This window comes from Osmerus mordax, chromosome 24 (genome assembly GCF_038355195.1).
Source record: "Osmerus mordax isolate fOsmMor3 chromosome 24, fOsmMor3.pri, whole genome shotgun sequence".
Lineage (NCBI taxonomy): Eukaryota > Metazoa > Chordata > Actinopteri > Osmeriformes > Osmeridae > Osmerus > Osmerus mordax.
In genome coordinates, this window is record NC_090073.1 from 4,279,249 (window position 1) to 4,304,490 (window position 25,242).

The following is a 25,242-nucleotide window of genomic DNA, read 5'->3' on the forward strand; positions in this document are numbered from 1 at the left end:
AAAGTGGTTTCAGAAAGTTACAGAAGATGAGATCTTCGGCAGGGGGGAACGGGGAGATCAAACAAAATTTTCTTCCAGCAGTGATAAAAAAAAACACATTTAAAGGGAGAGATTTTAACATCTTACATGCTCCCAGTGGTCATTTGCAATAGCCTTGCTCTCTCTTTGCTGTTATGGCAGTGAGTAGCTGGTGATAATGGTGTTTTTTTTAGGCCTTCCTGTACTTTCTGCTATGCAGCTGCATGTTCCATGTGCGTGTTCACATTGTCCATCTGGCCACAGGTGGAGCAGCTTTCACTTCAGAGTGCCAGTCATCCATCTTTTGAGAAAGGGTAACCAGCGAAAGGGTAACCAGAGGGAGGGGACTTCTGTGGAAAGGTATCATTAGAATCCTACTCAATTGGGCTGTGCTATGTCTTGTGTGTCTGTAGGTCTGAGACTATGAATGGGACCTCTTTAACCAAGCGCCTCTCCTAAGTCTCTGTCATCCCCACACCTTTGGAATTTCCATAGTCCTGCTTGAAAATGTGGTGGGGCAGTGTGTCCGAAGTGTAGGATTGTGTGATGTTCTTACTTATTATGTACAAACATATTTCTAAAATACACGATAAATAAATCCTTGCGAATCCAAGCTACACACCCAAATCTATGTCTAAACATCCATACCCAGAATCCCAAAGCTAGATCATTTTACACATGATTTTCTTCCAATTCAGCATCTCAGTACCATCGTGTTTAGCAGCTACTGCACATGCCCGTACAGCAGTACTGTAAATCAGGACCGACGGCTCCCATTATCTTCACTCTTGGCCTGAAGGTCATTCTTCAGCACGTCCAGTAGAGGAGGGTGAGGGGGCCGGTCTAAAGAAGCATTGAGCGTTTCCCAGCAGCCTTCTTCCCGACGTCCCAGCGACACATTGGCGTCTTCCACATGAATGCTGTGATTCTGTTCATTTCTCGTGAGGACGGTTGTTGGGAAAGTCTGACAGGTGGGGATTGGTGTATCTGAGGAGATAATTATGACCACCGCTATATCATGTACAATGCAGAACAACAGCATGGGTGTGGTGTGAGAAATGTACATCCGGTATTTACATTCAGGTATATAAACGTACTGCTAACCTGCTCGGTTTGCCTCTTTTAACATAGGAGCAGAGGGAAGGCATACTCATTTTGGGAAGGCAATCAGTATTCTTGGTGTGTCTCCTCAGGGTTAGTTCTGTGCACAGGGGTTTGGTGTTGTGTTGACAGTTGTATTCCACCTAAAACTGTTATATTTAGGTTGTAGCAATACTGTACATAGTTAATTTTTGAATATTGACAGTTGATGGTTTTTGGGTTGAACAAACCTCCCTCGCCCCTACACCATGTTTTACATATTCTCCTTGATTAGCTGGTTAGCCATCATTGCCTATGGTTAGTTGGTAGCAAACTTCTGTCAACAATATGATGACTTTATATACATTATGACCCTGTTAAAGAATTGACTGGTGTAAGGGTATTGGAACTATACGTTGGCTGTCCCATTTAGGGTAGTGAAGCGTACACAATCACACACAGTCCTTCCCTTTACTAATAGAGGGAAAGATGCAACAATTCCATTATCATAGGCACTTCATTGTAATTAAACCATTGTTCAGCCTTGTCTCACATGCTTGTAGAGAACACACATTGGCGATGTGGTAATATCATTCTTAACACTACACATGATCCGCTGCTGTTTTGTCACGCTTAAACTTTGCTTCCTTGAAAAGCTGCTTCCCAGAATCGGAGATGTTTAATCAATAGATTGCATACCACAGCATGGACAGACTTATCGTATAGTTATCGTGCCATTTCACAAGATGTTTCAGGTCAGCCTGGAAGGGTTCTGCAATGCTTCCTCTACGTGCGTCCTGCTGGGGTGACATGACTGACAGTCAAGAGGAGACAGTCAGGGAGAGCTGTGGCTGTGCTGGTGAAGCAGGAGTATGGGGGCCTCAGGGGTAAGGGTGCCATGCCCGCTCTCACTGCCCTGCCCTGGCCCACTGAGGTCGGTGTGTATGGAGGTTACAGCCTGGGCTGTGTTTGTGACTAATTATTTCTATCCATCCATGAGCTCCATAGTTCTCGGGTGATCTGGAGTGACTGACCGGTTAGTCGGCACAGAAAGCCCATCCAGAAGGATAATCAAGTGGAAACAACAGCGAGGCGCTCTGCCCTGGAAAGAGAAAAGGCCAGGACACCAGGAGTGGTGGCCACTGTGTGTGTGTGTGCGTGTGTGTGTGTGTGTGTGTGTGGTTCACTGACTGTTCACTTTCACAGAACAACAATGTCCTACAAAAACATTGTTGTGGACACAGGTATATATATTCTGCACTGTACTTGTTCTGCGTTCTAATATGGAATCCTAGAAATTCAAGTCAACTCTAGAATATTAAATGGATCCAAACAGTAAAAATGAGTTTCAAACTGATAACATATAAACATTGATAAACCAAAAGATACCACCACATCATATATTTCCCCTTATGGTTGCACCATTAATTTGAGTATGTAACAGCGTGTTTAACCAGCTATCTTTAATTACCGATTTAAAAACAGAAGACGCAATATATTTATCTCTATCTTCGGCAAATACATGTCTCCTTCCCACCGTTTCTTCTTCCAGACCTGTTCGTAAATTATTGCTCCCTCGCGAGGGGGGATGAGCCTGCACATCACCAGCCATATAGCCTATGTTTGTTTCCTTGGTAACCCGGAGTCTAGATGAATTTCCGTGCAATAGCCCACGACTATGGTAATTTACTGAGATTCTATTCACTATTTTAAATCGACGTCCATGGTGCCCCACGGCTTGCACAGTATTTGAAAATAGTATTTCTACTTTAAATGAATAAGATATTCCTGTTGTGTGTCTCATCAATAAAGATCGATAGACCTTGTAGCCTAGATCTATCATCGACATTGCATTGATAATACACATGATGCACCACACATACTTTATCAGAGTAAACATGAATCATGAAATGTTTTCATGCCTAAGAATCCTTCTAATCCACATGCAGAAGTATGCATCTGTCATTGCATTGCCTACGTGTATTAGTCAAGCACGATGACTGAACATAGCCTGCGTTATTAACTCACATTTCAATTCAGAAACATTATCTGGCATAGTTCTTTTTTTTCCATTTGGTCATATCGCAAAAACGCTCGTGCAGGTTGCGCGCTCACAATTTCAGGACCAAGGACAGCCGCTCGCGCTGTGCATCAGGTCATTGGACCTTCGGCAGACCAGAATGTAAGTCGGATTCGTGACTATAGGATTTAAGCAGACATGCAAGACCAAGAGGAATAAAGCAATGCAAGATTGGAGACAACGAATTAATCTATTTATTAATAATTCATAATTGAGTCATTTTGCAATTATCTAATAATATCAACAGGGTACCATCATCCAAACCGTTGCTCTCTTTTTAATTCTTTTTTTTTTGTGGTGCAGGTGATGAAGAAAGGTCATTTTGAAAGCGACAACAGCCTGATGCACATTCATCAATAGACTTTATTCATAACTGCAATACGCTGGTATCACTCGCAGGGTGTGGAGTACGTGGAGTCCTACACTATGTAAACGAGATGTGTCTACGACACACAACTGATCAACAGTAGGTTAACTATTCAGTTTGGGACCAGTACAACCATGCGTTTTTTATTTCTCCTTGGCATCTTCATCTCCTGCTCCTGCGCCCGCGGCGGTTGTGAGCCGAAGATTGTCAACATCGGAGCGGTTCTGAGCCAGAAAAGGTTCGAACAAGGGTTCAAAGAGGCAGTCGCCCAGGCCAACACACTGTACGGGAAGGATAAGTTCAAGCTGAACGCCATCTCTGTTACTCACAAACCCAACGCCATTCAGATGGCCCTCTCAGTCTGCGAGGACCTCATCTCAAACCAGGTAACGTCGGACCACAGCGCCACCGTCTCTTTACAGAGACAGTGCCCCAGTATTATGACAGTCTACTAGTGTTTACAACGCTGCTCATTGGGAGGGAAAGGAGGAGAGGAGGGGGGAGGGCATCACAGGGGAGAGGGATAAGAGAGAACATGATTTGGCTTGATTCATGTAATGAGAGTGATCTATAGCCCATTGCGAATATTGTGAGAATTAACAACGTCATGTAGGCAAACATTTTATTTGTTTTTTTTTATATTATTATTTGGCTTGTTGAATAGAACCAGTGATTCTAAAAGCAGAAAAGTGTACAAAATGAAAAGATGCTATAAGAACCCACAGTAAAAGATGAAACCCACTGACAATTGTATTAGAGCCCTTCTTCGACTGGTTCTGTGTAGAACCATTTTTAGATCAGGCAAGAAAACAATTTGGAGCCTTGACAGGGCAGCTGTTATTACAATTGGTTCTATATTGCATAATTTTGTTTCCGACCTAAAGAGCCTTTTATCATCATTTTACAGAATATTTTTAAATTAGTTTATTGTCTGAAAATGATGGCTTCAACTCCTATTTGGCTTGTAGCCATACCCACAAGAGTAATAATGAAACCCCTATTTACAATATGTCCTTCAATTTCAGAACTGTCCTTATTCATGAATAGATCTTGCTCATGGTATGCTTGCACATGGAACACGATACGTTTTTATCAAAATCTGTTAGTTTAGTCCATCCATTGTTGTAATCCATTAGGTTAGTTTTAGGCTGGTTTAGGTGCAGTTCTACAAGGGTATGTAAAGCCCCGTATGACATTGCTTGTAAAAAGGCTTTACAAATCACAAATGATTTGATTTGATATTAAATAGACCCTCCTTAAAAAAAGAAAAAAAGAAACAGTAGGCTCAAACTGGTTCTAAACCCTCCAAGACTGGAAACTGATCTCTGATAGGATTCCACGTCAGAGGATTACATTAAACCACAGCTATGATTTAACACAATGGTCGTTTGGTGTTTGATGGGGGGGTCAAAGCTGAAACATTCAGTCTGATATGGTGGTGAAGTGCTGTATTAGACCGGGCCTGTTGATAACTTACCGTAAAGGTGATGGCAGGTCTATATTAGCATCTTGAAGCTTCGTAGGAGATTTGTTTCTCGGCTTTCCTTTTCAAAGGAAAATTAGGCCAACATGGCGCCAGGCAAATGGGCTGACAGCTGCTTTGTTGCTGTTTCGAGCAGCATGGATACAGTGATGGGAGGAAGATTATAGCCCAGTCACCACTGTGGCAGCAGGGCGTAGAATGCCAGTGGTGAGAAGTCATTGAGGACTGTGTCTCTCTGCTTACATGCATGTGTGTATTCAGGGGTGCTGAAAAAAGGTTATAATCAAGGGGCATGCATGGACAGGGCTTACATAGTCCCCAGTGATGATCAGAAAAATATGTAAATATGTAATATATATAATTTGTGAGGTCATTCATTCCTGGTCCCGGTGATACTGCTATTGACATTAACATTAAATATTTGATTGATTCAAAAGTGAGAGCACTGACCACATCACGTACCTGAACACCTGAATACATTTGATAGCAGTCTTAGCTATTCTAGCATTTACTCACATCTCCCTTCTTGTGATGGGCAAATTGTGAATGATCCATTGTTTTTGAACAAATCTTTTTCCTGATTTGGGAATCATGAGGTAATCAGGTGATTTTTCTTAATAGAGTTTGCATTGCCTATTCTACCATTTTTGCTTCTCTTAAGAAATTTGATGTACACCCAATTTCATCTTTCACCATTTTTGTTCACAGAAATATACTCTTTATAGAATAAATGGACCATGTTTTGGGATTATTTAGCATAATGGCAGAAAATAATAATAGCAATGCAAACAATTCCAATACGAAGGATCTAGCCAAATGATGTCTGTATTGCTAGGTGTCTAACCCCGTCGTCCAGTAAGGATGTCTCCTGTCTCCCTGCAGGTGTATGCTATCCTAGTGAGCCATCCGCCCCAGTCCAACGACCATCTGACCCCAACGCCAGTCTCCTACACCGCCGGCTTCTACCGCATCCCCGTGGTCGGGCTCACCACGCGCATGTCCATCTACTCCGACAAAGTAGGCCGAGGCCATCCTCTTCATCATCATCATCATCATCCGTTTCATTCGCCGACATCGACATCCTCATCGTCCGTGTCATCGGCGTCATATTCCGAGATTTTGAGATTATCCCAATGTCGCGAGTCATCCTCACTCTCACGTTTACGTTGGACTAAATTCGCAGACACTTTTATCCAAAGTGTCATGCAAATAGTGCATTTAGAATGCACAGCAGGACTTCATGTGTCGGATCAGTGTAATTGTATCCCTATTACGGCGGTTAGGGCCAAGGAACGATTCGTATTTGACCAGGCACGGCTCCAATCCCTCCTATTCGTATTCCTCTTCCTTCTACACCTTTCCCCCTCTTCTCTTCTGACCTCTCCACTCCCCCCCCCCCCCCTCCTCACCTGCTCCAGAGCATCCACCTGTCCTTCCTACGCACCGTCCCGCCCTACTCACACCAGGCCCAGGTGTGGTTCGACATGATGCGCGAGTTCCGCTGGAACCACATTATCCTGATCGTGAGCGACGACCACGAGGGGCGGGCCGCCCAGAAGAAGCTGGAGACGCTCCTGGAAGAGAGAGAGACCAAGGTGAGACAAGACGGAGACCCCCCCCCCCCTGACGACCTTGTACCTTGTCTGTTGTTATTTTTGGCGTCAGTTCATCAATCGGTATGTGCAGCGCTGTCTGTGTGTCTAACCTGTACTACTCAGAACCACCAAGTCCTGTACTGTTTGTACTGCGAGTGATCCCGTTTTTTTTTCTGTTGCGCAAGCTTCAGTCACCTCTCCCCATCTTGGCAAACTTGATTTATGCCAGAGACCTTAGCTGCTTCATTAACTGTCCACCTGGCAAAAACTCTTCTGCTCATTCCACGTTCTTTTGCCCATAGTTAGATTGTGTGTCTATCCACAACTACAGCGCAAGGCGGGACCCTAACCTGGTGCTCTGCAAAACATCTGACAGCTACCAATGTACTTGGACCAGGTTCTAATTAGATCAGGTTCGAATTGGTTTGGATAGGTAAGGGTTTGATCGGTCACGTGTCGTGATCCACAGCCACAGGTAGGTCCTGCTTGGGCAGGCTCTTTATCCAGGTTGTGACGGCTCCGCTGTCAGAAATGCCCCATTCTGATTCACTTTCCACATCACATCAGAGGTCACATTTGAGTTTATTGCATTCGAGATCTGGTTTCATAAGGTTATGAAAGCCAAACTTGCCAGTTCTTATTGATCGGTTGAAAAGTCTAGTTGAAATAAATGATGCTGACATTCGTATCATGTTAGATATCTTGAGGCGATGATTCACGACTTTCAGCTCCTCAGCCCACTCACTGCACTTCTACTGCAAGTTTCGAAGGCCCATACATAATGAAGGGTCTGTTTCTCAACCTACAGGCTCTGTGTTCTTCAGGAGACCCTCAGAGAGATGGGGAGGGTGTGGTCAGAACTAGGCTGCAGCAGGAGATGAGATGAAAGAGAGAGTTGCAGGAGTGCTGGATGAGGCAACCGGCTAAGGAGCTAGGTGCATTCACCAACAGACGAGCTCCGTTCGATTCATCAATATCATTTTAATGTCATCACGCACGAGTGATGTTTGGTACGCCATTTTGTAGTGTTTAAATTCGCTTGAGTTTAGAATCGTCTCTCTCGTGCGTCATTGTTTCAACATGTTCTAAAATCTAAAATGGATATTTAAAATGGATATTTATCTTTGGACAATCCTTCTGTGTATACTGCACAGTGTACGGATCTGCTAAGTAATATTTGTAAAGAATGTTGTATATCATGGACCATATTTTGCCTGATCACTACACTACTACTAAAGTATAGATTAAGTGTAGAAACCCTTAGGAGCACACTCTCCATGAAGTGTTCTAACCAATCGAGGTGAACGCAAGGATCTCCTATTAATGCAACGTCTTTGATCCATTTCGATTCGTTTCAAGGATTGAAATCATTGAGACTTTCATGTGTAGATTGTGTGTGTGTGCCATTCAAAGTACAAATGGGCCGGACTGATTCATTGCTTTTGAATGAGGCGTGGTAGTACTGCAAGTGCCAGGAGTGTAGGGAACCGCAATGCTTGTTCCAAGTTGTTCACGGTCCGAGTAGACCACGGCATTGGTCCATCCCCAATGGAGGAACTTACCCTGCAGTCATGGCTGTGTCGACATGCTAGATTGAACCCAACTCAGAAGTAGTTCAGCCTTTAAGACTAATGAAATGAGAAACATAGAGAAATAGGTTGTGAATGTATAGATGAAAATGTGATGTGATTTTGGTAAACATTTTTTGTCTGTTAGTTTGGGTGATATTAAAAGACAGTTTTTATATAAAGATAAGTCTCAGATACAGAATTTTGATGAGAAGAACATTAAGAAATAATTTCTTATTCAACTTTTTATGGCCATATGTTTAGAATTATTTTCACGTGACATTGGATTTGGTTGATTATGAAATGTCAATTAAGTTAAATGGTCTGGTGCTGCTGTAAATTGTTTTATTTCTCTTATCACAGTTTATACACTCATTATGGAATATATGCTTACATGAAAAGTTTGCTGAGACAGAATAGAATGTTGGATTTAGGTCCGTTGGAAAGCGTCTAGATAAACCAACATATTGAACAAGTTGTTTTTAGGTCTTGATATCATAAATACAAGCAGATTAAGACATCAGGTTCTATAATATACATTTTACAATCAAACCAGCCTGTCAGGATTTTAACGTCATGGTACAGGTAACAGACAGAAACAGCCAATCAGCCAGCCAACTCCTGCTCTCTCGAGCAGCGAGTCAGTCAGTCAGCTGATCAAGCAGCCAGCCATTCCACCAATCGGTGTGTCAGATAACTTGCACAGCACCCGCCCCTGTGATGTTTTGCGAAGCTCCAGAGTTGGAAATCCCAATTTGAAGCAGAAAAGTGTAGATCTGTTGGAATGCTTTACTGCACATCATTTTTAATTGTTTATAATATTCTTCTGTGTCTGCATATTTTCTCTGTGCACATTACTCATCAGACTAAAAACAGGAACTATGAAAACCTCGACCAACTGTCCTATGACAACAAGCGAGGACCTAAGGTATACTTGCATGGTCAATGCACGCCGCCCACCAACCTCAGACCGTAGCCAATAGCAACCAATCAAAACAGTCAACCAACCGATTTCCAGAGATACCCTTATCCTGGTGGCACGTCTTTTTTACCTCTTCTTTTTATGATTTCAATCGAGAATGGGTTTTTAGTCTCCTCCTTTTAGCAAAATAAACGCCCACCCCCCCCCCCCCCACCTCTTTCTTATCAACCTCAGTTCAAATGTTTGTGTCCAGGGTTGCATGTTGTTCAAATCAAGGAGATTGCAAGTCTTTTCTTTTGGAGCGAGCCTGTGGAGATCTGGCCGTGTGAGATCGCCACTAACCAGATGATACCTCCGAACGTTCTGCGGCATCACCTCCTTCTCCCCCTTCCTGCTCCTCTTCCTTTGGGAAAGAAACATTCATCTCCACCAGCACCCTTTCTTTATAGTCCACCCCTTGTTTGATTTGCAGTTCCTCCTCCTCTTCCTCCCCCTGCTCTTCTTCCTCTTACATGCACGTCCCTATTGGAGCCTGATAACCCTTTTTGCATGCACCAAATTTTCCCCTTCTTCCCAGCTTCAATTTTTTTCTTTTAGATAACCGTGGAATTTTTTTTTGTTCCTATTTTTCCCGCCTCTCAGCTATGTTGCTGTGAGGGGGCGTGGGGCTGAGTGGGGCATGGTCCAGGGCTGGGTGGCTGGGTTTTCCACAGGGCTGATGATATCCCCTAACCAACCACAGGCAGAGAAAGTTCTCCTGTTCAGCCCAGAAACCAACCTGACATCCCTGCTGCTGGAGGCCAGGGACCTGGAGGCACGGGTCATCATCCTCTCTGCCAGGTACATCCTAATGTCCTTGCTTTCCCTCCTCCAAAACACTGCCCCACAGGTAGGGCACCTGTCCTGTCTGCCCCTCCTCTACTGAAGTGCTGATTTGATTCTCTTCTGGTTTGACTGTCTGTGTGTGTGTGTCTGTGTGTGGTGCGTGCGTGTGTCTGTGTTTGTATGTGTCTATGGTGTGTGTGTGTGTGTGTATGTGTGTCTGTGTTGGTGTGTATGTCTGTGTGTCTGTGTGTGTGTGTGTGTGTGTCTATGGTGTGTGTGTGTATATGTGTTTGTGTTTGTGTGTGTCTATGGTGTGTGTGTATGTGTGTGTGTGTGTGTGTGTGTGCCTTCAGCGAGGACGAGGCCGCAGCCGTGTACAAGGCCGCGAGGCAGCTGAACATGACAGGCTCTGGTTACGTGTGGCTGGTCGGAGAGAGGGAGATGTCTGGTAAAGCTCTGAGCGAGGCCCCAGATGGTACGTAGTAGTCCTCCGCCCCCCTCCCTCCCTCTCTCGCTCTCTTGCTCCCTCCCCGCTCCCCTCTCCCTCGTTCACAGACTCTGTGCCAGATTGGTTGTGCTGGCCATCTTGCCGGGTTATTATTCTCCCGTTTTTTGATCTTCATCTGCAAAATCTGTGTCCGCAACGTGTTTTTCTGTAACGCATTTTACCGTTTGAAAATTTAAACATTGTCTCTTTTATGTTTAAAGGTTTTAAACAAGTGTTTTTTCTCTCATTGTACATGTGTGCCTAAATGTCCTAACATCTGTGTTTGTGTCATTTTAGTGCTGTGCCGTCCTTTCTTTCAGTAGACAGTCAGTGGCTTAAACGTGTTGTGGGGGTAATCCGCTTTGGTTTGAGTTCAAATTAAAATGAGACCCCCGTGTGGACACTCATTTTGAGGGGTTAGTAGGCAAAGTGTTTGGTACTGCTCTCCCTCTCCACCCAGTTGAAGTGTATCTGTCCCACCAGGGTAAGCTTCTACTGCATTTTCTCTGTCCTGCCTCTGCTGTTACACAAGTCCATGTGTCCTAACTTCTGTCTGGCTTGGCTTTCCTAATCCTGTCTGCTGTCCAGCTTCCCTAACCCAGGACCTGTCCTTAGGTGTTCACTGTAGACACAGAAAAAATATGTTTGGCACCTTACAAGAACCCCTTTCGAATATCCGAGTAGTCCCAACGAGAACCACATCCCTAATTCTTCTCCCAGGAACCCAAAATAACACTTTAGGGTTCTCTCAAAGGGACTACCGAAGGTGCCTTTTTAACTAATATTTCCAAGTGTTGCTAACATGCTAACATCCGCAAGCATAAATGACGCACCAGTTATCTGTGGTCTCGACCTTCAAAATCGTTTTGTTCCGTCACCCCAGTCATAGAGTTGGCACCGGCGGTGATCGCACAAGCGAGCGCTCCGCCATCTTAATCTGAACGCTCTGCTATGGTGTGGGTTGCCAGGCCTGCTGGGGCTCCAGCTGATCAACGGGAAGAACGAGTCGGCCCACATCACGGACGCCGTGGCGGTCGTGGCCCAGTCCCTCCAGGAGCTGTTTGAGAAGGAGAACATCACGGAGCCGCCGCGAGGCTGCGTGGGCAACACCAACATCTGGAGGACCGGCCCGCTCTTCAAACGGTCAGGACCACAACCAACACCTTGTGTGTGGTGCTGTATGTGTGTTTGAACCGTGTTCGGCCCAGTTATCCTTTTGTGTGGGGTGTTTTTTGTGATCTGATTTGATTGATAGAATGGAATAAGGATAACAACTGTTTTGTCATTTGATTGTATTTACCTGAAAGTGTTTGGTGGCTGTGATGCCTGTTCGGTATCATCGAACAATAAACCTTTGTGAATCATATTTGATCAATTTCACAGGCACAGCACCTAGTAACTGACACTGCCTTCCATGTTAAAAACATTTTGATGCATAAAACATCATGTTCACGCCAATATTCACCTTACTGTAGTACTGAATGAAAAAAATGATACATTCTGTGGTTTCAACTCTTTATCAAATGTCAGTGTTCTTGTCTGTATTGTGTCCATGTGTACTTCATTGCAGAAATCTTAATCATCTATGGTATATCATCTATCATATAGATGGTTAGGCTGAAATAAACATGGATGTGAACTATGTCCAACCACTTCCATGTCTCTGACCTAAAAGTCACCATGTCGTACTTAGGCATATCCAAAACATTCAAATGTTGCCTGCCTGCCTGTGGAGGGGCAAATGTGTCTGATAACATCTGAATAAAATTACCAGCCAATCATATTGTCACTTACTAGTAGTGTCATTTACCAGCCCCTCGATCCTGACATTGAGAATGTCGCTCCCTTTCAGAGTGCTGATGTCGGCAAAGTATCCAGACGGCCTGACAGGAAGGATCGAGTTCAACGACGACGGAGATCGTCGCTTTGCCACTTACAGCATCCTCAACTACCACAAGACTCGCATGGTGCAAGTGGGCGTGTTCAACGGAACACAGGTACATACGTGACGTGTTTCCATGGTTTCGGTTTACAGCGGTGTAAATGGGGGACCCAATCGCTTGCCCTTTATATCAACCCTGCAATGTTTTTAAACCAGCTGTGGCCAATCAAGTTCTCTTTTGTTACCTTGTGTGGTGCTGACCAGATGCCAGACCAACCCCTGCTAGAACAAAGCAATACACAAATAGACATGCATAATACTCATTACAAATACTACAATACACACATATACATGAAACATGAACGCATGAATTGCAGCAAATGTTTAGGGTTTGAAGGAGTGCTCTTAACCTGATCCCATCAGTAAGCATCTGTGACATCATCATGTTTGTCAGCTTGGGACCTCAGAGCATTTCTGCTTCCATTTAGCAAGCCAACTAGCTCATGCTTCTGATAGTCTGCCAAATGTAAATGTATCAACAGGATCCATGTTGAAAAGTCAATTTCAAAGAGGATTTTGATTGATCGAAATTGCCATTGAAAATTGGCCCTGAAGACATTGTCTGACATGGTCTCTTTGTGTTTGTGTTGTCTCTCTAGGTGGTGATGAACAACCAAAGGAAGATAATCTGGCCTGGGGGAGAGACCGAGAAGCCCAGAGGATACCAGATGTCCACCAGGCTGAAGGTCAGAGCACCAGGATGTGCTAGTGCTAACAGATGTTCCCCACTTTTGCGATGTGATGCGATGAGTGTAGTACAAATGTTAGCCTGAAGGGGGAGGTCGAATGCTTAGACTCTGAAAATTAGGGTCTCAACCAGGGGCGATTCTAGGATCAGACCTTTAGGGGGGCTCAGCCCCCAATGAGAATGTGACATGGATACAGTGCCTTGCAAAAGTGTTAAACCCCCTTGCTAATAAATCACAAAATTCACTGGATAACAATTAATACATGTATTTATTATTATGCAAAATATTGAATGAATGAATGAATGACACTCTGGATAAGAGCATCTGCTAAATCACTAAATGAATGACAAAACAAAGAAAGTCCCTTTCTTCATGAACTACCAGCATCGAATGAAACGATAATTATGTGTCAGCAATAAATAAACATTGTTTTAACACCTTATTTAAGATAATAATAATTCATAATAATACATGTTTTATTTATTTATTATTATTATATTTTTAGGGGTGCTGAGATGAAATTTAGGTGTGCTTGAGCACCCCTAAAAAGAGTCTAAAATCGCCATTGGTCTCAACCCTTTCTATTTCTAACATTTTTGCCATGTCACAACTAACGGCAAAGACCCGTGGCACATCAGTTCACATTGTAAATACAGATACTTGTATATAGATGCACTAATCAATAAGCTACATTGTTGAAGCAATTTGATACAATGATGAAGACTTGTACAACCCATGGCAACACCCTTAAATGACTGTAGTAAAGAAAAACATTTAAACTGCAAAAATAACGATCACGAATATAGTAGACAGATGGAGTCTTAGGCGTATTCCAGTACATGGATATTACACCTGGTGCAGCACTGCATGTTGGTCTTCTGGACTTCAAACATGACAAAACACCTGCTTTGTGCAGCTTTACGGAAGTCCTCCTTGAAACATATATTTTTTTAAACATTAGTGCCTCTTTTTGTGTGTTCCTCGGTCTCCCAGATCGTGACCATCCACCAGGAGCCGTTTGTGTACGTCCAGGCCACCAAGCCTGACGGAACGTGCAAGGAGGAGAAGGCCGTCAACGGAGTCACCATGAATAAAGTCATGTGTAACGGGCCCAATGGAACCATCCCAGGTGCGGCTTGTTCACACACAGACGTACACACACATACGCACACATCGACACAGACACACGCATACACAAATATGCACACATGCACACACACACATACACAAATATGCACACATACACGTTATAGTATTATTAACCAACATTTTTTGCAGGGAAACATAAAAGGATCCCTGTTCACGAAATTAAATACATACACAACAATACAATATTTCACACCGAACCCATTCAAAAAGCTTTGGGATAGACTGCACTAACCCCAGTAGCGGTTCTAGGCATGGGCGAACCGGGCAGCCGCCCAGGGCGGCATGAAGAGAGGGGGTGGCATTTTCAGAAGTTTTTGTGTTTGGCGCCCTCTGCTGGCATAGAAAAGTAGTGTGTCAGGGGTAAACCTTGCCTAAATGTGCTAGGACCCCCACTGACTACCCCCCACTATGACACACACACACATTATGTGGGTTCTGATGTTTCGTTTGGGTTCCAGGCCAGCCTATCGTTCCACAGTGTTGCTACGGTTTCTGCATTGATCTGCTGATCAGGCTGGCCAATACCATGAACTTCACCTACGAGGTTCACCTGGTGGCTGATGGGAAGTTTGGGACCCAGGAACGTGTGAGTATGACACACCAAGACTCCAACATTGTAGAGACAGCTAAGAAGTTTCTATTGCTTCTTGGCTCCTTTCCAGTATGGTTTCATTCCCTTTCCAAGTGGGTTAAAAGCAGGGTCAAAGTCTTCCTCTCATCCCTTTAATACCTCTCTCCCTCCCCCAACATCCCATTCCTGTTCCTCTCTCCCCCATCCCCCCCCTTTCTCTTTTCTGTTCTCTTTCCCTCCGTCTCTCTTCCCCACCCTCCCCCTCCCTCCGTCGCTCTCCCCCCCCTCCCTCCCCCTCCCTCCGTCTCTCTCTTCCCCACCCTCCCCCTCCCTCCGTCTCTCTTCCCCCCCCCTCCCCTCCCTCCGTCTCTCTCCCCCCCTCCTCCTTCCCTCCCTCCCCGGTTCACTTGGCCAGGTGAACAACAGCAACAAGAAGGAGTGGAACGGGATGATGGGGGAGCTGCTGGGAGGCCTGGCCGACATGATCGTGGCTCCACTCACCATCAACAACGAGCGCGCTCAGTACATTGAGTTTTCCAAGCCGTTCAAGTACCAGGGCCTCACCATCCTGGTCAAGAAGGTATGTGACAGGCGTCAAGCAAGCCCCATCCACTCTCTCTGGGGCTTGAACTCTTTGGTTGTGAACACCATGCAGCTGTGCAGTCGTCCCCCTCTCTGCCTGGCCTGGGGCCACAGCTCACAGACAGTAGTGCCAAGATTCTCAGCCCACTACAATACCCCAGAGGATGAACCTTAGGGTAGTAAAAGGATGTGTCACCGACTGTGATGTATTCATTTACAGTAATAGAGGATTTGATCCTGTAACCACTTGATCCACAGCCAAGTGCCTCTAAACACTGAATTATATCCACCCCCCTGTGCATATATCAGTTTGTGTGTGTGTGTGTGTGTGTGTGTGTGTCTTTATGTATGTCTGAAAGCTGGATGTGTGTTTGTAAAAGAGTGCATGCGCTCACACCACGGTCTCTGACTCTCTGTTTTTAGGAAATCCCTCGCAGCACTCTGGATTCCTTCATGCAGCCGTTTCAGAGCACACTGTGGTTGCTGGTGGGTCTATCGGTCCATGTGGTGGCGGTGATGCTCTACCTATTAGACCGGTTCAGGTAAACAAGCAAGCAAGGTGGTTTGGACATAAGGACAACATATGGACACACAATTTGAACCAAATATCTCAAATCAAGGTTATTCTCGTTTTTGTTTTCTCTCTCACATTCTCTCTCTCTCTCTCTCTCTCTCTCTCTCTCTCTCTCTCTCTCTCTCTCTCTCTCTCTCTCTCTCTCTCTCTCTCTCTCTCTCTCTCTCTCTCTCCTGTACCTTCTGCTATCTCGCTCTGTCCTTCCCTGTAGCCCATTTGGAAGGTTTAAAGTGAACAGTGAAGAAGAAGAAGAAGATGCCCTCACCCTCTCCTCTGCGATGTGGTTCTCATGGGGAGTGCTGCTCAACTCCGGGATAGGAGAAGGTACGCAGCCTGTGCTGATCCCCGAGCCCGCCGCGGTTCAAACTCACACATGCAACAAAGAACGAAGGATGGACACAGCCTCCAAAGGCTGCACGGCAAAGACAAGCACAGCAACTCTAGTTTGTATTTAGTAGTAGGAAATGTTGCTACTTAGGTGACTCATTAGGACAAAGGGTTTCTCAATTATTCTATCTATTCATGGTTATTCGTAAGTATGCAACAAAATGTTTCCAAGGTGTGATGTGTGTGATTCAGTGGTGACCTGCGTGAGTTGACCTGGACTTACGTAACTACAGCTAAAAAGGCGTTTTGCTACAGTTAAATAAAAGAGTTGTAAAAAAGGCAGTCCTTTACTACATGTAGACATTTAGTCATTTAGCAGACGCTCTTATCCAGAGCGACTTACAGTAAGTACAGGGACATTCTCCCCGAGGCAAGTAGGGTGAAGTGCCTTGCCCAAAGACACAACGTCATTCGCACGGCGGGGAACCGAACCGGCAACCTCATTACTAGCCCGATTCCCTAACCGCTTAGCCACCTGACTCCTTTACTGCTATGTAATGTACGTATAAAATGTCCATTCCCTGCTGGGCAAGACAAGTTAAGTCATAGAGGGCAGAGTAGTCTCTCACAACAGCCATAACGCCTGAGATGTGTGTATAAACTAGATTACAGTAAGAGGATTGGTTCTTTATTTACATGTGTGTTTGTATGTGTGTGTGTGCTTGTATAGGAGCACCCCGGAGTTTCTCAGCAAGAATCTTAGGTATGGTGTGGGCTGGCTTTGCCATGATCATAGTGGCATCCTACACTGCCAACCTGGCAGCCTTCCTGGTGCTGGACCGGCCTGAGGAGCGCATCACCGGCATCAACGACCCCAGGGTCAGTACACACACACACCCACTCACAGGCTGTCACTGGTGTTGAAAGGTTAGTAAGTGTGTCTCCCGTCTCCTACGTCTAGCTGCGTAACCCATCAGACAAGTTCATCTACGCCACAGTGAAGCAGAGCTCGGTGGACATCTACTTCCGGCGGCAGGTGGAACTCAGCACCATGTACCGCCACATGGAGAAGCACAACTACGAGTCTGCCGCCGAGGCTATCCAGGCCGTACGAGACAAGTACGTGTGTGTGTGTGTGTGTGTGTGTGTGGTGGGGGTGTGTGTGTTGGTGTGTGTGTGTGTGTGGTGGGGGTGAGGGTGTGTGCGTTGGTGGCGGCGTGTGTTGTTGGTGTGTGTGGTGGGGGTGTGTGTGTTGGTGGTGTGTGGTCATGCTTGTGGGGTTGCCAGGTTTGGCAGTGTAGGAGGCCACAACCCTCTCCAAGCACCTCTGTGGCTCCATCCTTGATTACAGCCTTGTTGTGGTGCTTTCAGTACACACATCACTGAGTGAAGCGATTTCCCCTCCTTCCCCCAAACTATCTCCCTCCATGTCCCGCAGCCTGCTGCATGCGTTCATCTGGGACAGTGCCGTGTTGGAGTTTGAGGCGTCCCAGAAGTGTGACCTGGTGACCACAGGAGAGCTGTTCTTCCGTTCTGGCTTTGGCATCGGTATGAGGAAGGACAGTCCCTGGAAGCAGAACGTGTCGCTGTCCATTCTCAGGTACCCCTACCCCACCCCCTGAACCCCCACCCTGTCCATACTCAGGTACCCCTACCCCACCCCCTGAACCCCCACCCTGTCCATTCTCAGGTACCCCTACCCCACCCCCTGAACCCCCACCCTGTCCATTCTCAGGTACCCCTACCCCTACCCCACCCCCTGAACCCCCACCCTGTCCATACTCAGGTACCCCTACACCACCTCCTGAACCCCCACCCTGTCCATTCTCAGGTACCCCTACCCCACCCCCTGAACCCCCACCCTGTCCATTCTCAGGTACCCCTACCCCTACCCCACCCCCTGAACCCCCACCCTGTCCATACTCAGGTACCCCTACACCACCTCCTGAACCCCCACCCTGTCCATTCTCAGGTACCCCTACCCCACCCCCTGAACCCCCACCCTGTCCATACTCAGGTACCCCTACACCACCTCCTGAACCCCCACCCTGTCCATTCTCAGGTACCCCTACCCCACCCCCTGAACCCCCACCCTGTCCATACTCAGGTACCCCTACCCCACCCCCTGAACCCCCACCCTGGCTGTTCAGGTGGAACAGACACATAGGTTCATTAATGCAAAACGTGTGATCATTTTGTAATTGCAATTTATAAATACTAGAGTGGGGTTTACAATAAAACATTTTGAACATTATACTCGGTTAATTAGGATTCTAATCCAATCAGATTCAAACATGACTGTCTAAATGTGCCACATTGTCATGCACATGCACCTGATCCCTCCAGTTTCCATGAGAATGGATTTATGGAAGACCTAGACAAGACCTGGGTCAGGTACCAGGAGTGTGACTCCAGAAGCAACGCCCCGGCAACACTTACATTTGAAAACATGGCTGGTGAGTAACAAAGTCTTCACCTGCCTCTGCTGTCAGCCACGGCCCTTCTGACAATCCTAGTCATTTACATTTACATTTAATCATTTAGCAGACGCTCTTATCCAGAGCGACTTACAGTAAGTACAGGGACATTCCCCCGAGGCAAGTAGGGTGAAGTGCCTTGCCCAAGGACACAACGTCATTTGGCACGGCCAGGAATCAAACTGGCAATATAATATATATAACTAAAATATAACTAGTCGTTATATTTTTTGGAGTAAATAATCCGTTTAACTCTCTCCCTTTCTCTAGGTGTGTTTATGCTGGTTGCCGGGGGCATCGTGGCAGGGATCTTCCTGATCTTCATTGAGATTGCCTACAAACGACACAAGGATGCCCGTCGGAAGCAGATGCAGCTGGCCTTTGCTGCGGTCAACGTCTGGAGGAAAAACCTGCAGGTATGACCCCTGAACTCTGACCTCACTCTTGTGTTATTTAAAGATAAGGCACGGTTGACCTCTGACCCTGGGGGGTGCCTGGCATCTCTCCTACACACATACATACGTTGACCTCTTGTTCTTCCGCTTGCGACAGCGACACATTCTGACACGCAGATTTTGCCACATTATGTATGCCTAATGTGTTTTGATTTATTTCTTTACTAAAAACTGAATAGACTAAATACAATCCTGAAAAGGTTTGGAGACTGCGCGCTGGTAACATGTTGGTGAATGATTCGTATATGTGTTTAGAAGACATCCAGACCCTAAAATATAATTTGTCGTCTTTCGCCTACAAGACCTTTGCCTTTTAATTCCAAAACAGATTCCAGATTTCTTAGTAAATATCAGTATGCTTATGAGATCTGGTAGAAACGGTATCAAATGATGAAGTTACCTTGTAACAAGTTGGTATTAGTTCATTACACAATTCTATTAGAAAGTTTACATGTTACTGAACAATATTGAAAAAATGTGCTCAGAGGTCATGGGTGAGGTTACAAAACAACACCTCCTAAACATATATTTGATTAATATTTCACACATTTTTGCTTCTAATCCTTCACATTTTGCACAACACGTTTCAATCACAAATCCAAATGTAGAAAATTGAAAGGGGCTAAACTCTGTTGTCCATTCGACTCCACGGTCTCACCAATCAGAGAACCGATCTTTCAAAACTCGTCGGTGGCATGAAAATGGTGAATCATCACATTTAGACATTCATCCTTTCTTTGCTTTGACACCCTTCTTTTTATCAATGCCAATTTCTGTACTGTCGCATCCAATATGCTTACTTTCATTGCCAATAACGATCTAACTCCCTAGAAGAGGACACAGGCTGCTTGTCTCCGGTCTGGTGACAAACCAGAAATGCCAGAAGTCTCTGAACAGCTGTACAGAAGCGTCAGCTGGTGTTTGTAGGAGAGACCGAAATAAAACACTGGGGTGGAGGCAATGGTGTTGTATTCACATGTGTGTGTGCGTGTGTGTGTGTGTGTGTGTGTGTGTGTGTGTGTGTGCGTGTGTGTGTGTGTGCTGTGTAGGGGGATGACACAAAAAGAACAGGGTTATGGAGGTGGCTAAAATGTCCTCTACAAGATCCCCAGAGGAGACGATAATTATTGCTACATTCTAGAATAACTGATCATGCCCTTCCATTTTGCCCTTACTAATGCTTCGACCGTATAAGTACTGTGTTGATTCAGAAAGGCGCAATGTTATAATAGAAAGCAAAGAAAGGGAATTCCACCCAGCCTCAAAGCTCTGTGCAGATGTTCCGTGGGCGTCCTCCAACCATACGGCGTCCAATGAAATCCATCCGTATCGAGACGTCCAAACCTTGTAGTCCTCAACACAGCTTCCTACTGCTTCCTCGTGTGCAGCTGTTTCAGGTGTCAAAGGTCGCACACGACACGGTTACCACGATGGTCTGTGATTGTGCAGGGTATCATGCAGGGTATCATGCAGGGTATCATGCAGGGTATCATGCAGGGTATCATGCAGGGTATCATGCAGGGTAACATGCAGGGTATCATGCAGGGTATCATGCAGGGTATCATGCAGGGTATCATGCAGGGTTTCATGCAGGGTATCTTGCAGGGTATCATGCAGGGTATCATGCAGGGTATCATGCAGGGTATCATGCAGGGTATCATGCAGGGTAACATGCAGGGTATCATGCAGGGTATCATGCAGGGTATCTTGCAGGGTATCATGCAGGGTATCATGCAGGCGATGAAAATGGCGACGGCCTGTTAGGCCTGGTGGTCACAACACCCATCCCACAGACATGTGTCACACGTCTCTCTTTTGGTTCCAGCACTCTGCATGTTCCAGCTGCAGGTCCCCCCTCCATCCCCCTTTCCCCCCATCCCCCTCTCCCCCCATCCCCCCTGGGAGAAAGACTGTTTCACCCTCCCTCTGGTATAACATCGACTGGTTGCTGGTTGGTTCGTTTGTCCATCTTTTATCATGATCTGACCCATCATTGAACCCCAGCTTCCCCCTCCACTATATTTGCATTGTTATTCTTTCCTGTTATGATTGTCTTATCATGTAGCTTTTTTTCCTTTGATAAGAGAAGTAAAATGACCATGATTGTTACTTCAGTCAAGACACTCTACCATTGACATCAATGAAAAGGGTTTGACAAAAAAAAACTCACTGTCTTGGAGCAGCTAGCATAGCACAAGTACATAGAATAACAAGGCAGGGAGCATAGGATATAGATCCGGAGTATTGACAAGGAGTATTGACCTTTTAGCAAGCAATGTCACAAGGCTTCTCAGAGGCCTACAAGTCAGCACCGATAACGGAGTATTGACAAGGAGTATTGACCTTTTAGCAAGCAATGTCACAAGGCTTCTCAGAGGCCTACAAGTCAGCACCGATAATCTAAACAACCTAAACCTGCAATTTCAGACGGGTCCTCTGCTCTAGAGATGGCTGGTGATGCAGAAAGATGCGGACCATAGCTGGAGACAATTTCCCAATAGAAAGTTGCATTGCAGGGCATTAGCAATGTCCTGTAGGAACTGTACCAAAAGACAGCATGTAGGAGCTGGGAATGGTGGAGGGTGGCAGCAATTGCACAACATGCAGGTATATAGCAATGCACGATGCGTGAGCATGTGTGTCCGGGTCTGTGAAAGCATGCAGAATGTGTTTCTCCCTAAGGAGAAGACCTCCGGGCATCAATTAGCACACCTGCAGTTGCATGAGTCTGACGTCAGCTGATCATGTGACGTGCAGCCCAAGTCTCCTGCCTGAACTAGCCACGCCCATGACTCTACATGACCAGGCCATTTCAGTATAGAATATAGCCAGGAAGAGCACACACACAGACATACTTATTATTGGTGCCATACTCTTATGTTAGCGTTTTGGCAACCCTGCATGGCCATATGAATTCTGTTAGAATGGAAGTAAAGAGAGTGGATATATGAGTTCTGTTTAAGTAGAAACCACTAGAAGCACCGTGTGGCATTACTGTGCTGAGTCCGATTCTGTAGATGTGTGGGTGAATGGGGGGGGGGGGGGGGTGCGGGTGGGGTTAGAGGCTAGAGAACAGAAATAATTGTGTGTACATATATTTATTTTAGGATAGGAAAAGTGGTAGAGCAGACCCCGAGCCCAGACAGAAAGACTCTTTTAGGTCCATCAGTTCCAACCTGGACTCCAGCGTCAAGAGGCGTAGGTCCTCCAGAGACACGGTAAGGAGATGAAGAAATGACACTTTCCTGGTCCCCCTCCCTCCTTCCTTCCTCCCTTCCTTCCTTCCTTCCTTCCTTCCCTCCCTCCCTCCCTCCCTCCCTCCCTCCCTCCCTCCCTCCCTCCCTCCCTCCCTCCCTCCCTCCCTCCCCCCCTCCCTCCCTCCCTCCCTCCCTCCCTCCCCTCCAACTGCTGTTTTTTATCTGCTCCTTCCTTCTTCCATCCATCTCTTTACCCATCTTCCTATGGCCCTCTTATCTTTTGATTTTTTTTACTAAGGCTCCCCTAACCCTGTCTGCCTCTAAGTCAACCCTCTCCTCCCGTCGTCCTCCTGCTCCTCGCCCAGGTCTTGTCCTCAGCGTCTCTCCACCCTGCGTTTCAGGCATCCCCTCCCTGTCTCGTCAGTCCACCGTCAGTCCACACTTCATCCAGTCGTCCTTCCAAAAAACGTTTCCGGCTAAACTAGACCAGGGCCGGAGGTTGAATCAGAGCGGCCTGTTTTGTATCATGGGTTTGGTGGGGGAGGGGGGGGGGGGTCTTTCTCCTATGTTCATCCTGGCTCACATCTTGGGACTCTTTCCCCCCCTCCCCTCCCCCTCTCCCAGCCTGGTCTGTGACTCCAGCCAGTCCCTGTCATATCTCCGCTCCTGCTGTCTGACCATATCCCTGTCACCATAGAGAGCATTATGGTAAACAACACAGCGCAGGGAGACCAGCTCTAACCTTCTCTCTCTCCCTGCAGCCTCTGGTCTCTGGACCGGCACAGCTCACCTCACTAGACTGGGGTTATGTGCTTTAACCAGGACATGAAAGTAACCACAGTAGATGATGTGTTGTCTTGAACCATGAGAGGCCGCAAAGTTACATGTTCTAACCTTGAAGGGGTCTGATTTAAAATATATATCTACACTGTACATATTTTCAATATTGTTGGCTTGCTTTACGAGTTTGTGTAAAATTCTGCAACAATCAAGTACCAACTTATTACAAGGTGCCTAAATGATCAATTATTCAGCTGTTTTGTTGATCAGCTGTTTGATTTCCAAGATCAGAATCAATCATGTGAAAAGGCTATGAAGCTACCTAATAAAGGATGAAGGATTGTGATTGAAGAAGATAGGCGTGTTCATCACAAAGCTATTTAATCTGTCAAAAACGATTCAATCTCCATAAAGCCAATTGGAGGACCATCAGGGAAATTAATCAGGTTACCTTCAGGGATAAAAGTCTACCCATTTTTGTTGTTGATCATCTTTTTAATTTCATATCAGTGTTAACTTATAAATGGATATGAATGGATTTTGAATGTTGGTTTCCACTACATGCTGTGTATTCCACTGCCTCTATCTCTGTCAGTATGGTGGGATTGATTGGGATATTTTGGAACAGGTTTTGGAACAGAACTGTGACAGTCCTGTCGGTCACTGTCCTTTGTGCAGTCGACATCATTTTCACTTAAGAGAGTTCTCACTTTAGAAGATACTTGGTTAATTTTTCATATCTCCATCCTTTAGATGATGGCCTTTTAGTAAGAAAGGCTCGGGATTTTCCAAAAGCAGGAGCTCATTGAACAGGTTTAAATCCTGGGTTTCATATCATTTCAGGGAGAGACTGGACCCCTAAGGTGCTTGCACACTGTCCCAACATCCACCATCACATGCCAGCATCAGGGTAGTGTGCAGTGGTTTCTGTTGGAGAACATGTTCGAAGAGTCGGGTCGGTTTGAGCTGAGTTCCAACACATTTTGTCAAAACCGTGTCTTAACAGAAGTGGTTTCTGTGGCAACGACGTGGTTTCCTTGGCAACAAAGCTGGCGCTCCAAGAACAGTCTTAAAAGACATCAAGTATTCATATTGTTGCTCAAAACAAATCCTACAGAACATTATAGGGAACAGACTAGTTTTATTTACAACTTGACATACATTTAAAGCCCTGTATCTTCAAAAACTGTCATACAGTAATGAAAGAACTCAAATTATATTTCTGGGGATGTCCATGGAGGTCTAGTCATCTCAATACAAGGCAGCCTGCGAGCAGGTTGCCGAAAGATATTTAGCATTCAATCATAAATCCACATGCGGGTACAGGCTGCAACATGGGATTGTGTCACAAACACAGCACATCACTGAGAACAGAACTCTCATCAACTTGGTCAGCCTCAGTATTATAACACTGTTTATTGATGAGCCTTCCAGACCAGTTGCTCTCCTTATGGCATTTTAGCCTTGCTTGCTCTCCTTCTCTCTGCCTGTCTCTCTATCTGTGTCACTCTCTCTGTCTTCCTCTGTTTCCCTCTGTCTCTTTCTCTCGCTGTCTCTGTCTCTCTGTCTCTGTCTCTCTCTCTGCTCGTCTCTGTTAGTCTTTCTCTGTCTCTAAACAGCAGTTATTCCAAAAAAGCCCTGTGTGGAAGGGAAGAAGTGCTGTGGTACAGCTGAGGACATGTGTGACATCATCACATACTGCGCTGTTCAGTAGCACAGAAGAGAGATATGTTGACATGTGTGCATGCATGTATTGTTGACAAGGCATGTTTAGTGTTTCTTTCCCTACATCCTCTCTGCAGCCCTACCCCACAGACATAACTGGACAGCTCAACCTAGCAGATCCCTCCGTCAGCACCGTGGTGTGAGCGGGAGGAACAAGAAAGAGAGCGATCGAGGTAAAGAGAGACTGAAGAGAGAGAGAGAGAGGATCCTGGTTTGTTGGGACCATGCTGCTATGCTTCCGGGGCCACCGCCCACCTTCTCCATCCTCTGCTCTGATTGGTCCTTGCCTGTTCTTAAACTCACATGGAGCTCATTATTGGCCATCGCCTTGCTACAGCACGCTGGCAGG

The 25,242-nt window shown here is 45.8% G+C and overlaps 2 protein-coding genes across 4 annotated transcripts in view; both read left to right on the top strand.

Annotated features, from left to right (window-relative positions):
• The window catches only part of LOC136932723 (phospholipid-transporting ATPase ID-like), a 95,891-nt gene that overhangs the window by 39,163 nt on the left and 31,486 nt on the right, over positions 1 to 25,242 (top strand). The window lies entirely within an intron of this gene.
• Positions 3,680 to 25,036, top strand: LOC136932708 (glutamate receptor ionotropic, NMDA 1-like). Of its 3 annotated transcripts, XM_067227930.1 has the most exons (21): positions 3,680 to 3,931; positions 5,911 to 6,045; positions 6,447 to 6,623; positions 9,057 to 9,119; positions 9,856 to 9,953; positions 10,292 to 10,413; positions 11,394 to 11,568; positions 12,278 to 12,422; positions 12,967 to 13,053; positions 14,050 to 14,185; positions 14,664 to 14,791; positions 15,192 to 15,356; positions 15,782 to 15,900; positions 16,144 to 16,256; positions 16,990 to 17,138; positions 17,221 to 17,378; positions 17,698 to 17,859; positions 18,606 to 18,715; positions 19,007 to 19,152; positions 22,299 to 22,409; positions 24,971 to 25,036. In XM_067227930.1, exons 1-21 carry the CDS (start codon positions 3,680 to 3,682, stop codon positions 25,034 to 25,036), a joined length of 2,817 nt encoding a protein of 938 aa, XP_067084031.1. The 3 variants fall into 3 exon arrangements, with proteins under 3 accessions (XP_067084031.1, XP_067084032.1, XP_067084033.1); XM_067227931.1 differs by lacking the exon at positions 22,299 to 22,409; XM_067227932.1 differs by lacking the exons at positions 9,057 to 9,119; positions 22,299 to 22,409.

Coding starts and splice junctions, on each gene's coding strand:
- LOC136932708 (XM_067227930.1), top strand. CDS start 3,680: ATGCGTTTTTTATTTCTCCTTGGCATCTTCATCTCCTGCTCCTGCGCC. Junction 14,792..15,191: donor AGTTTGGGACCCAGGAACGT/GTGAGTATGACA, acceptor TCACTTGGCCAG/GTGAACAACAGCAACAAGAA. Junction 15,901..16,143: donor TACCTATTAGACCGGTTCAG/GTAAACAAGCAA, acceptor CCTTCCCTGTAG/CCCATTTGGAAGGTTTAAAG.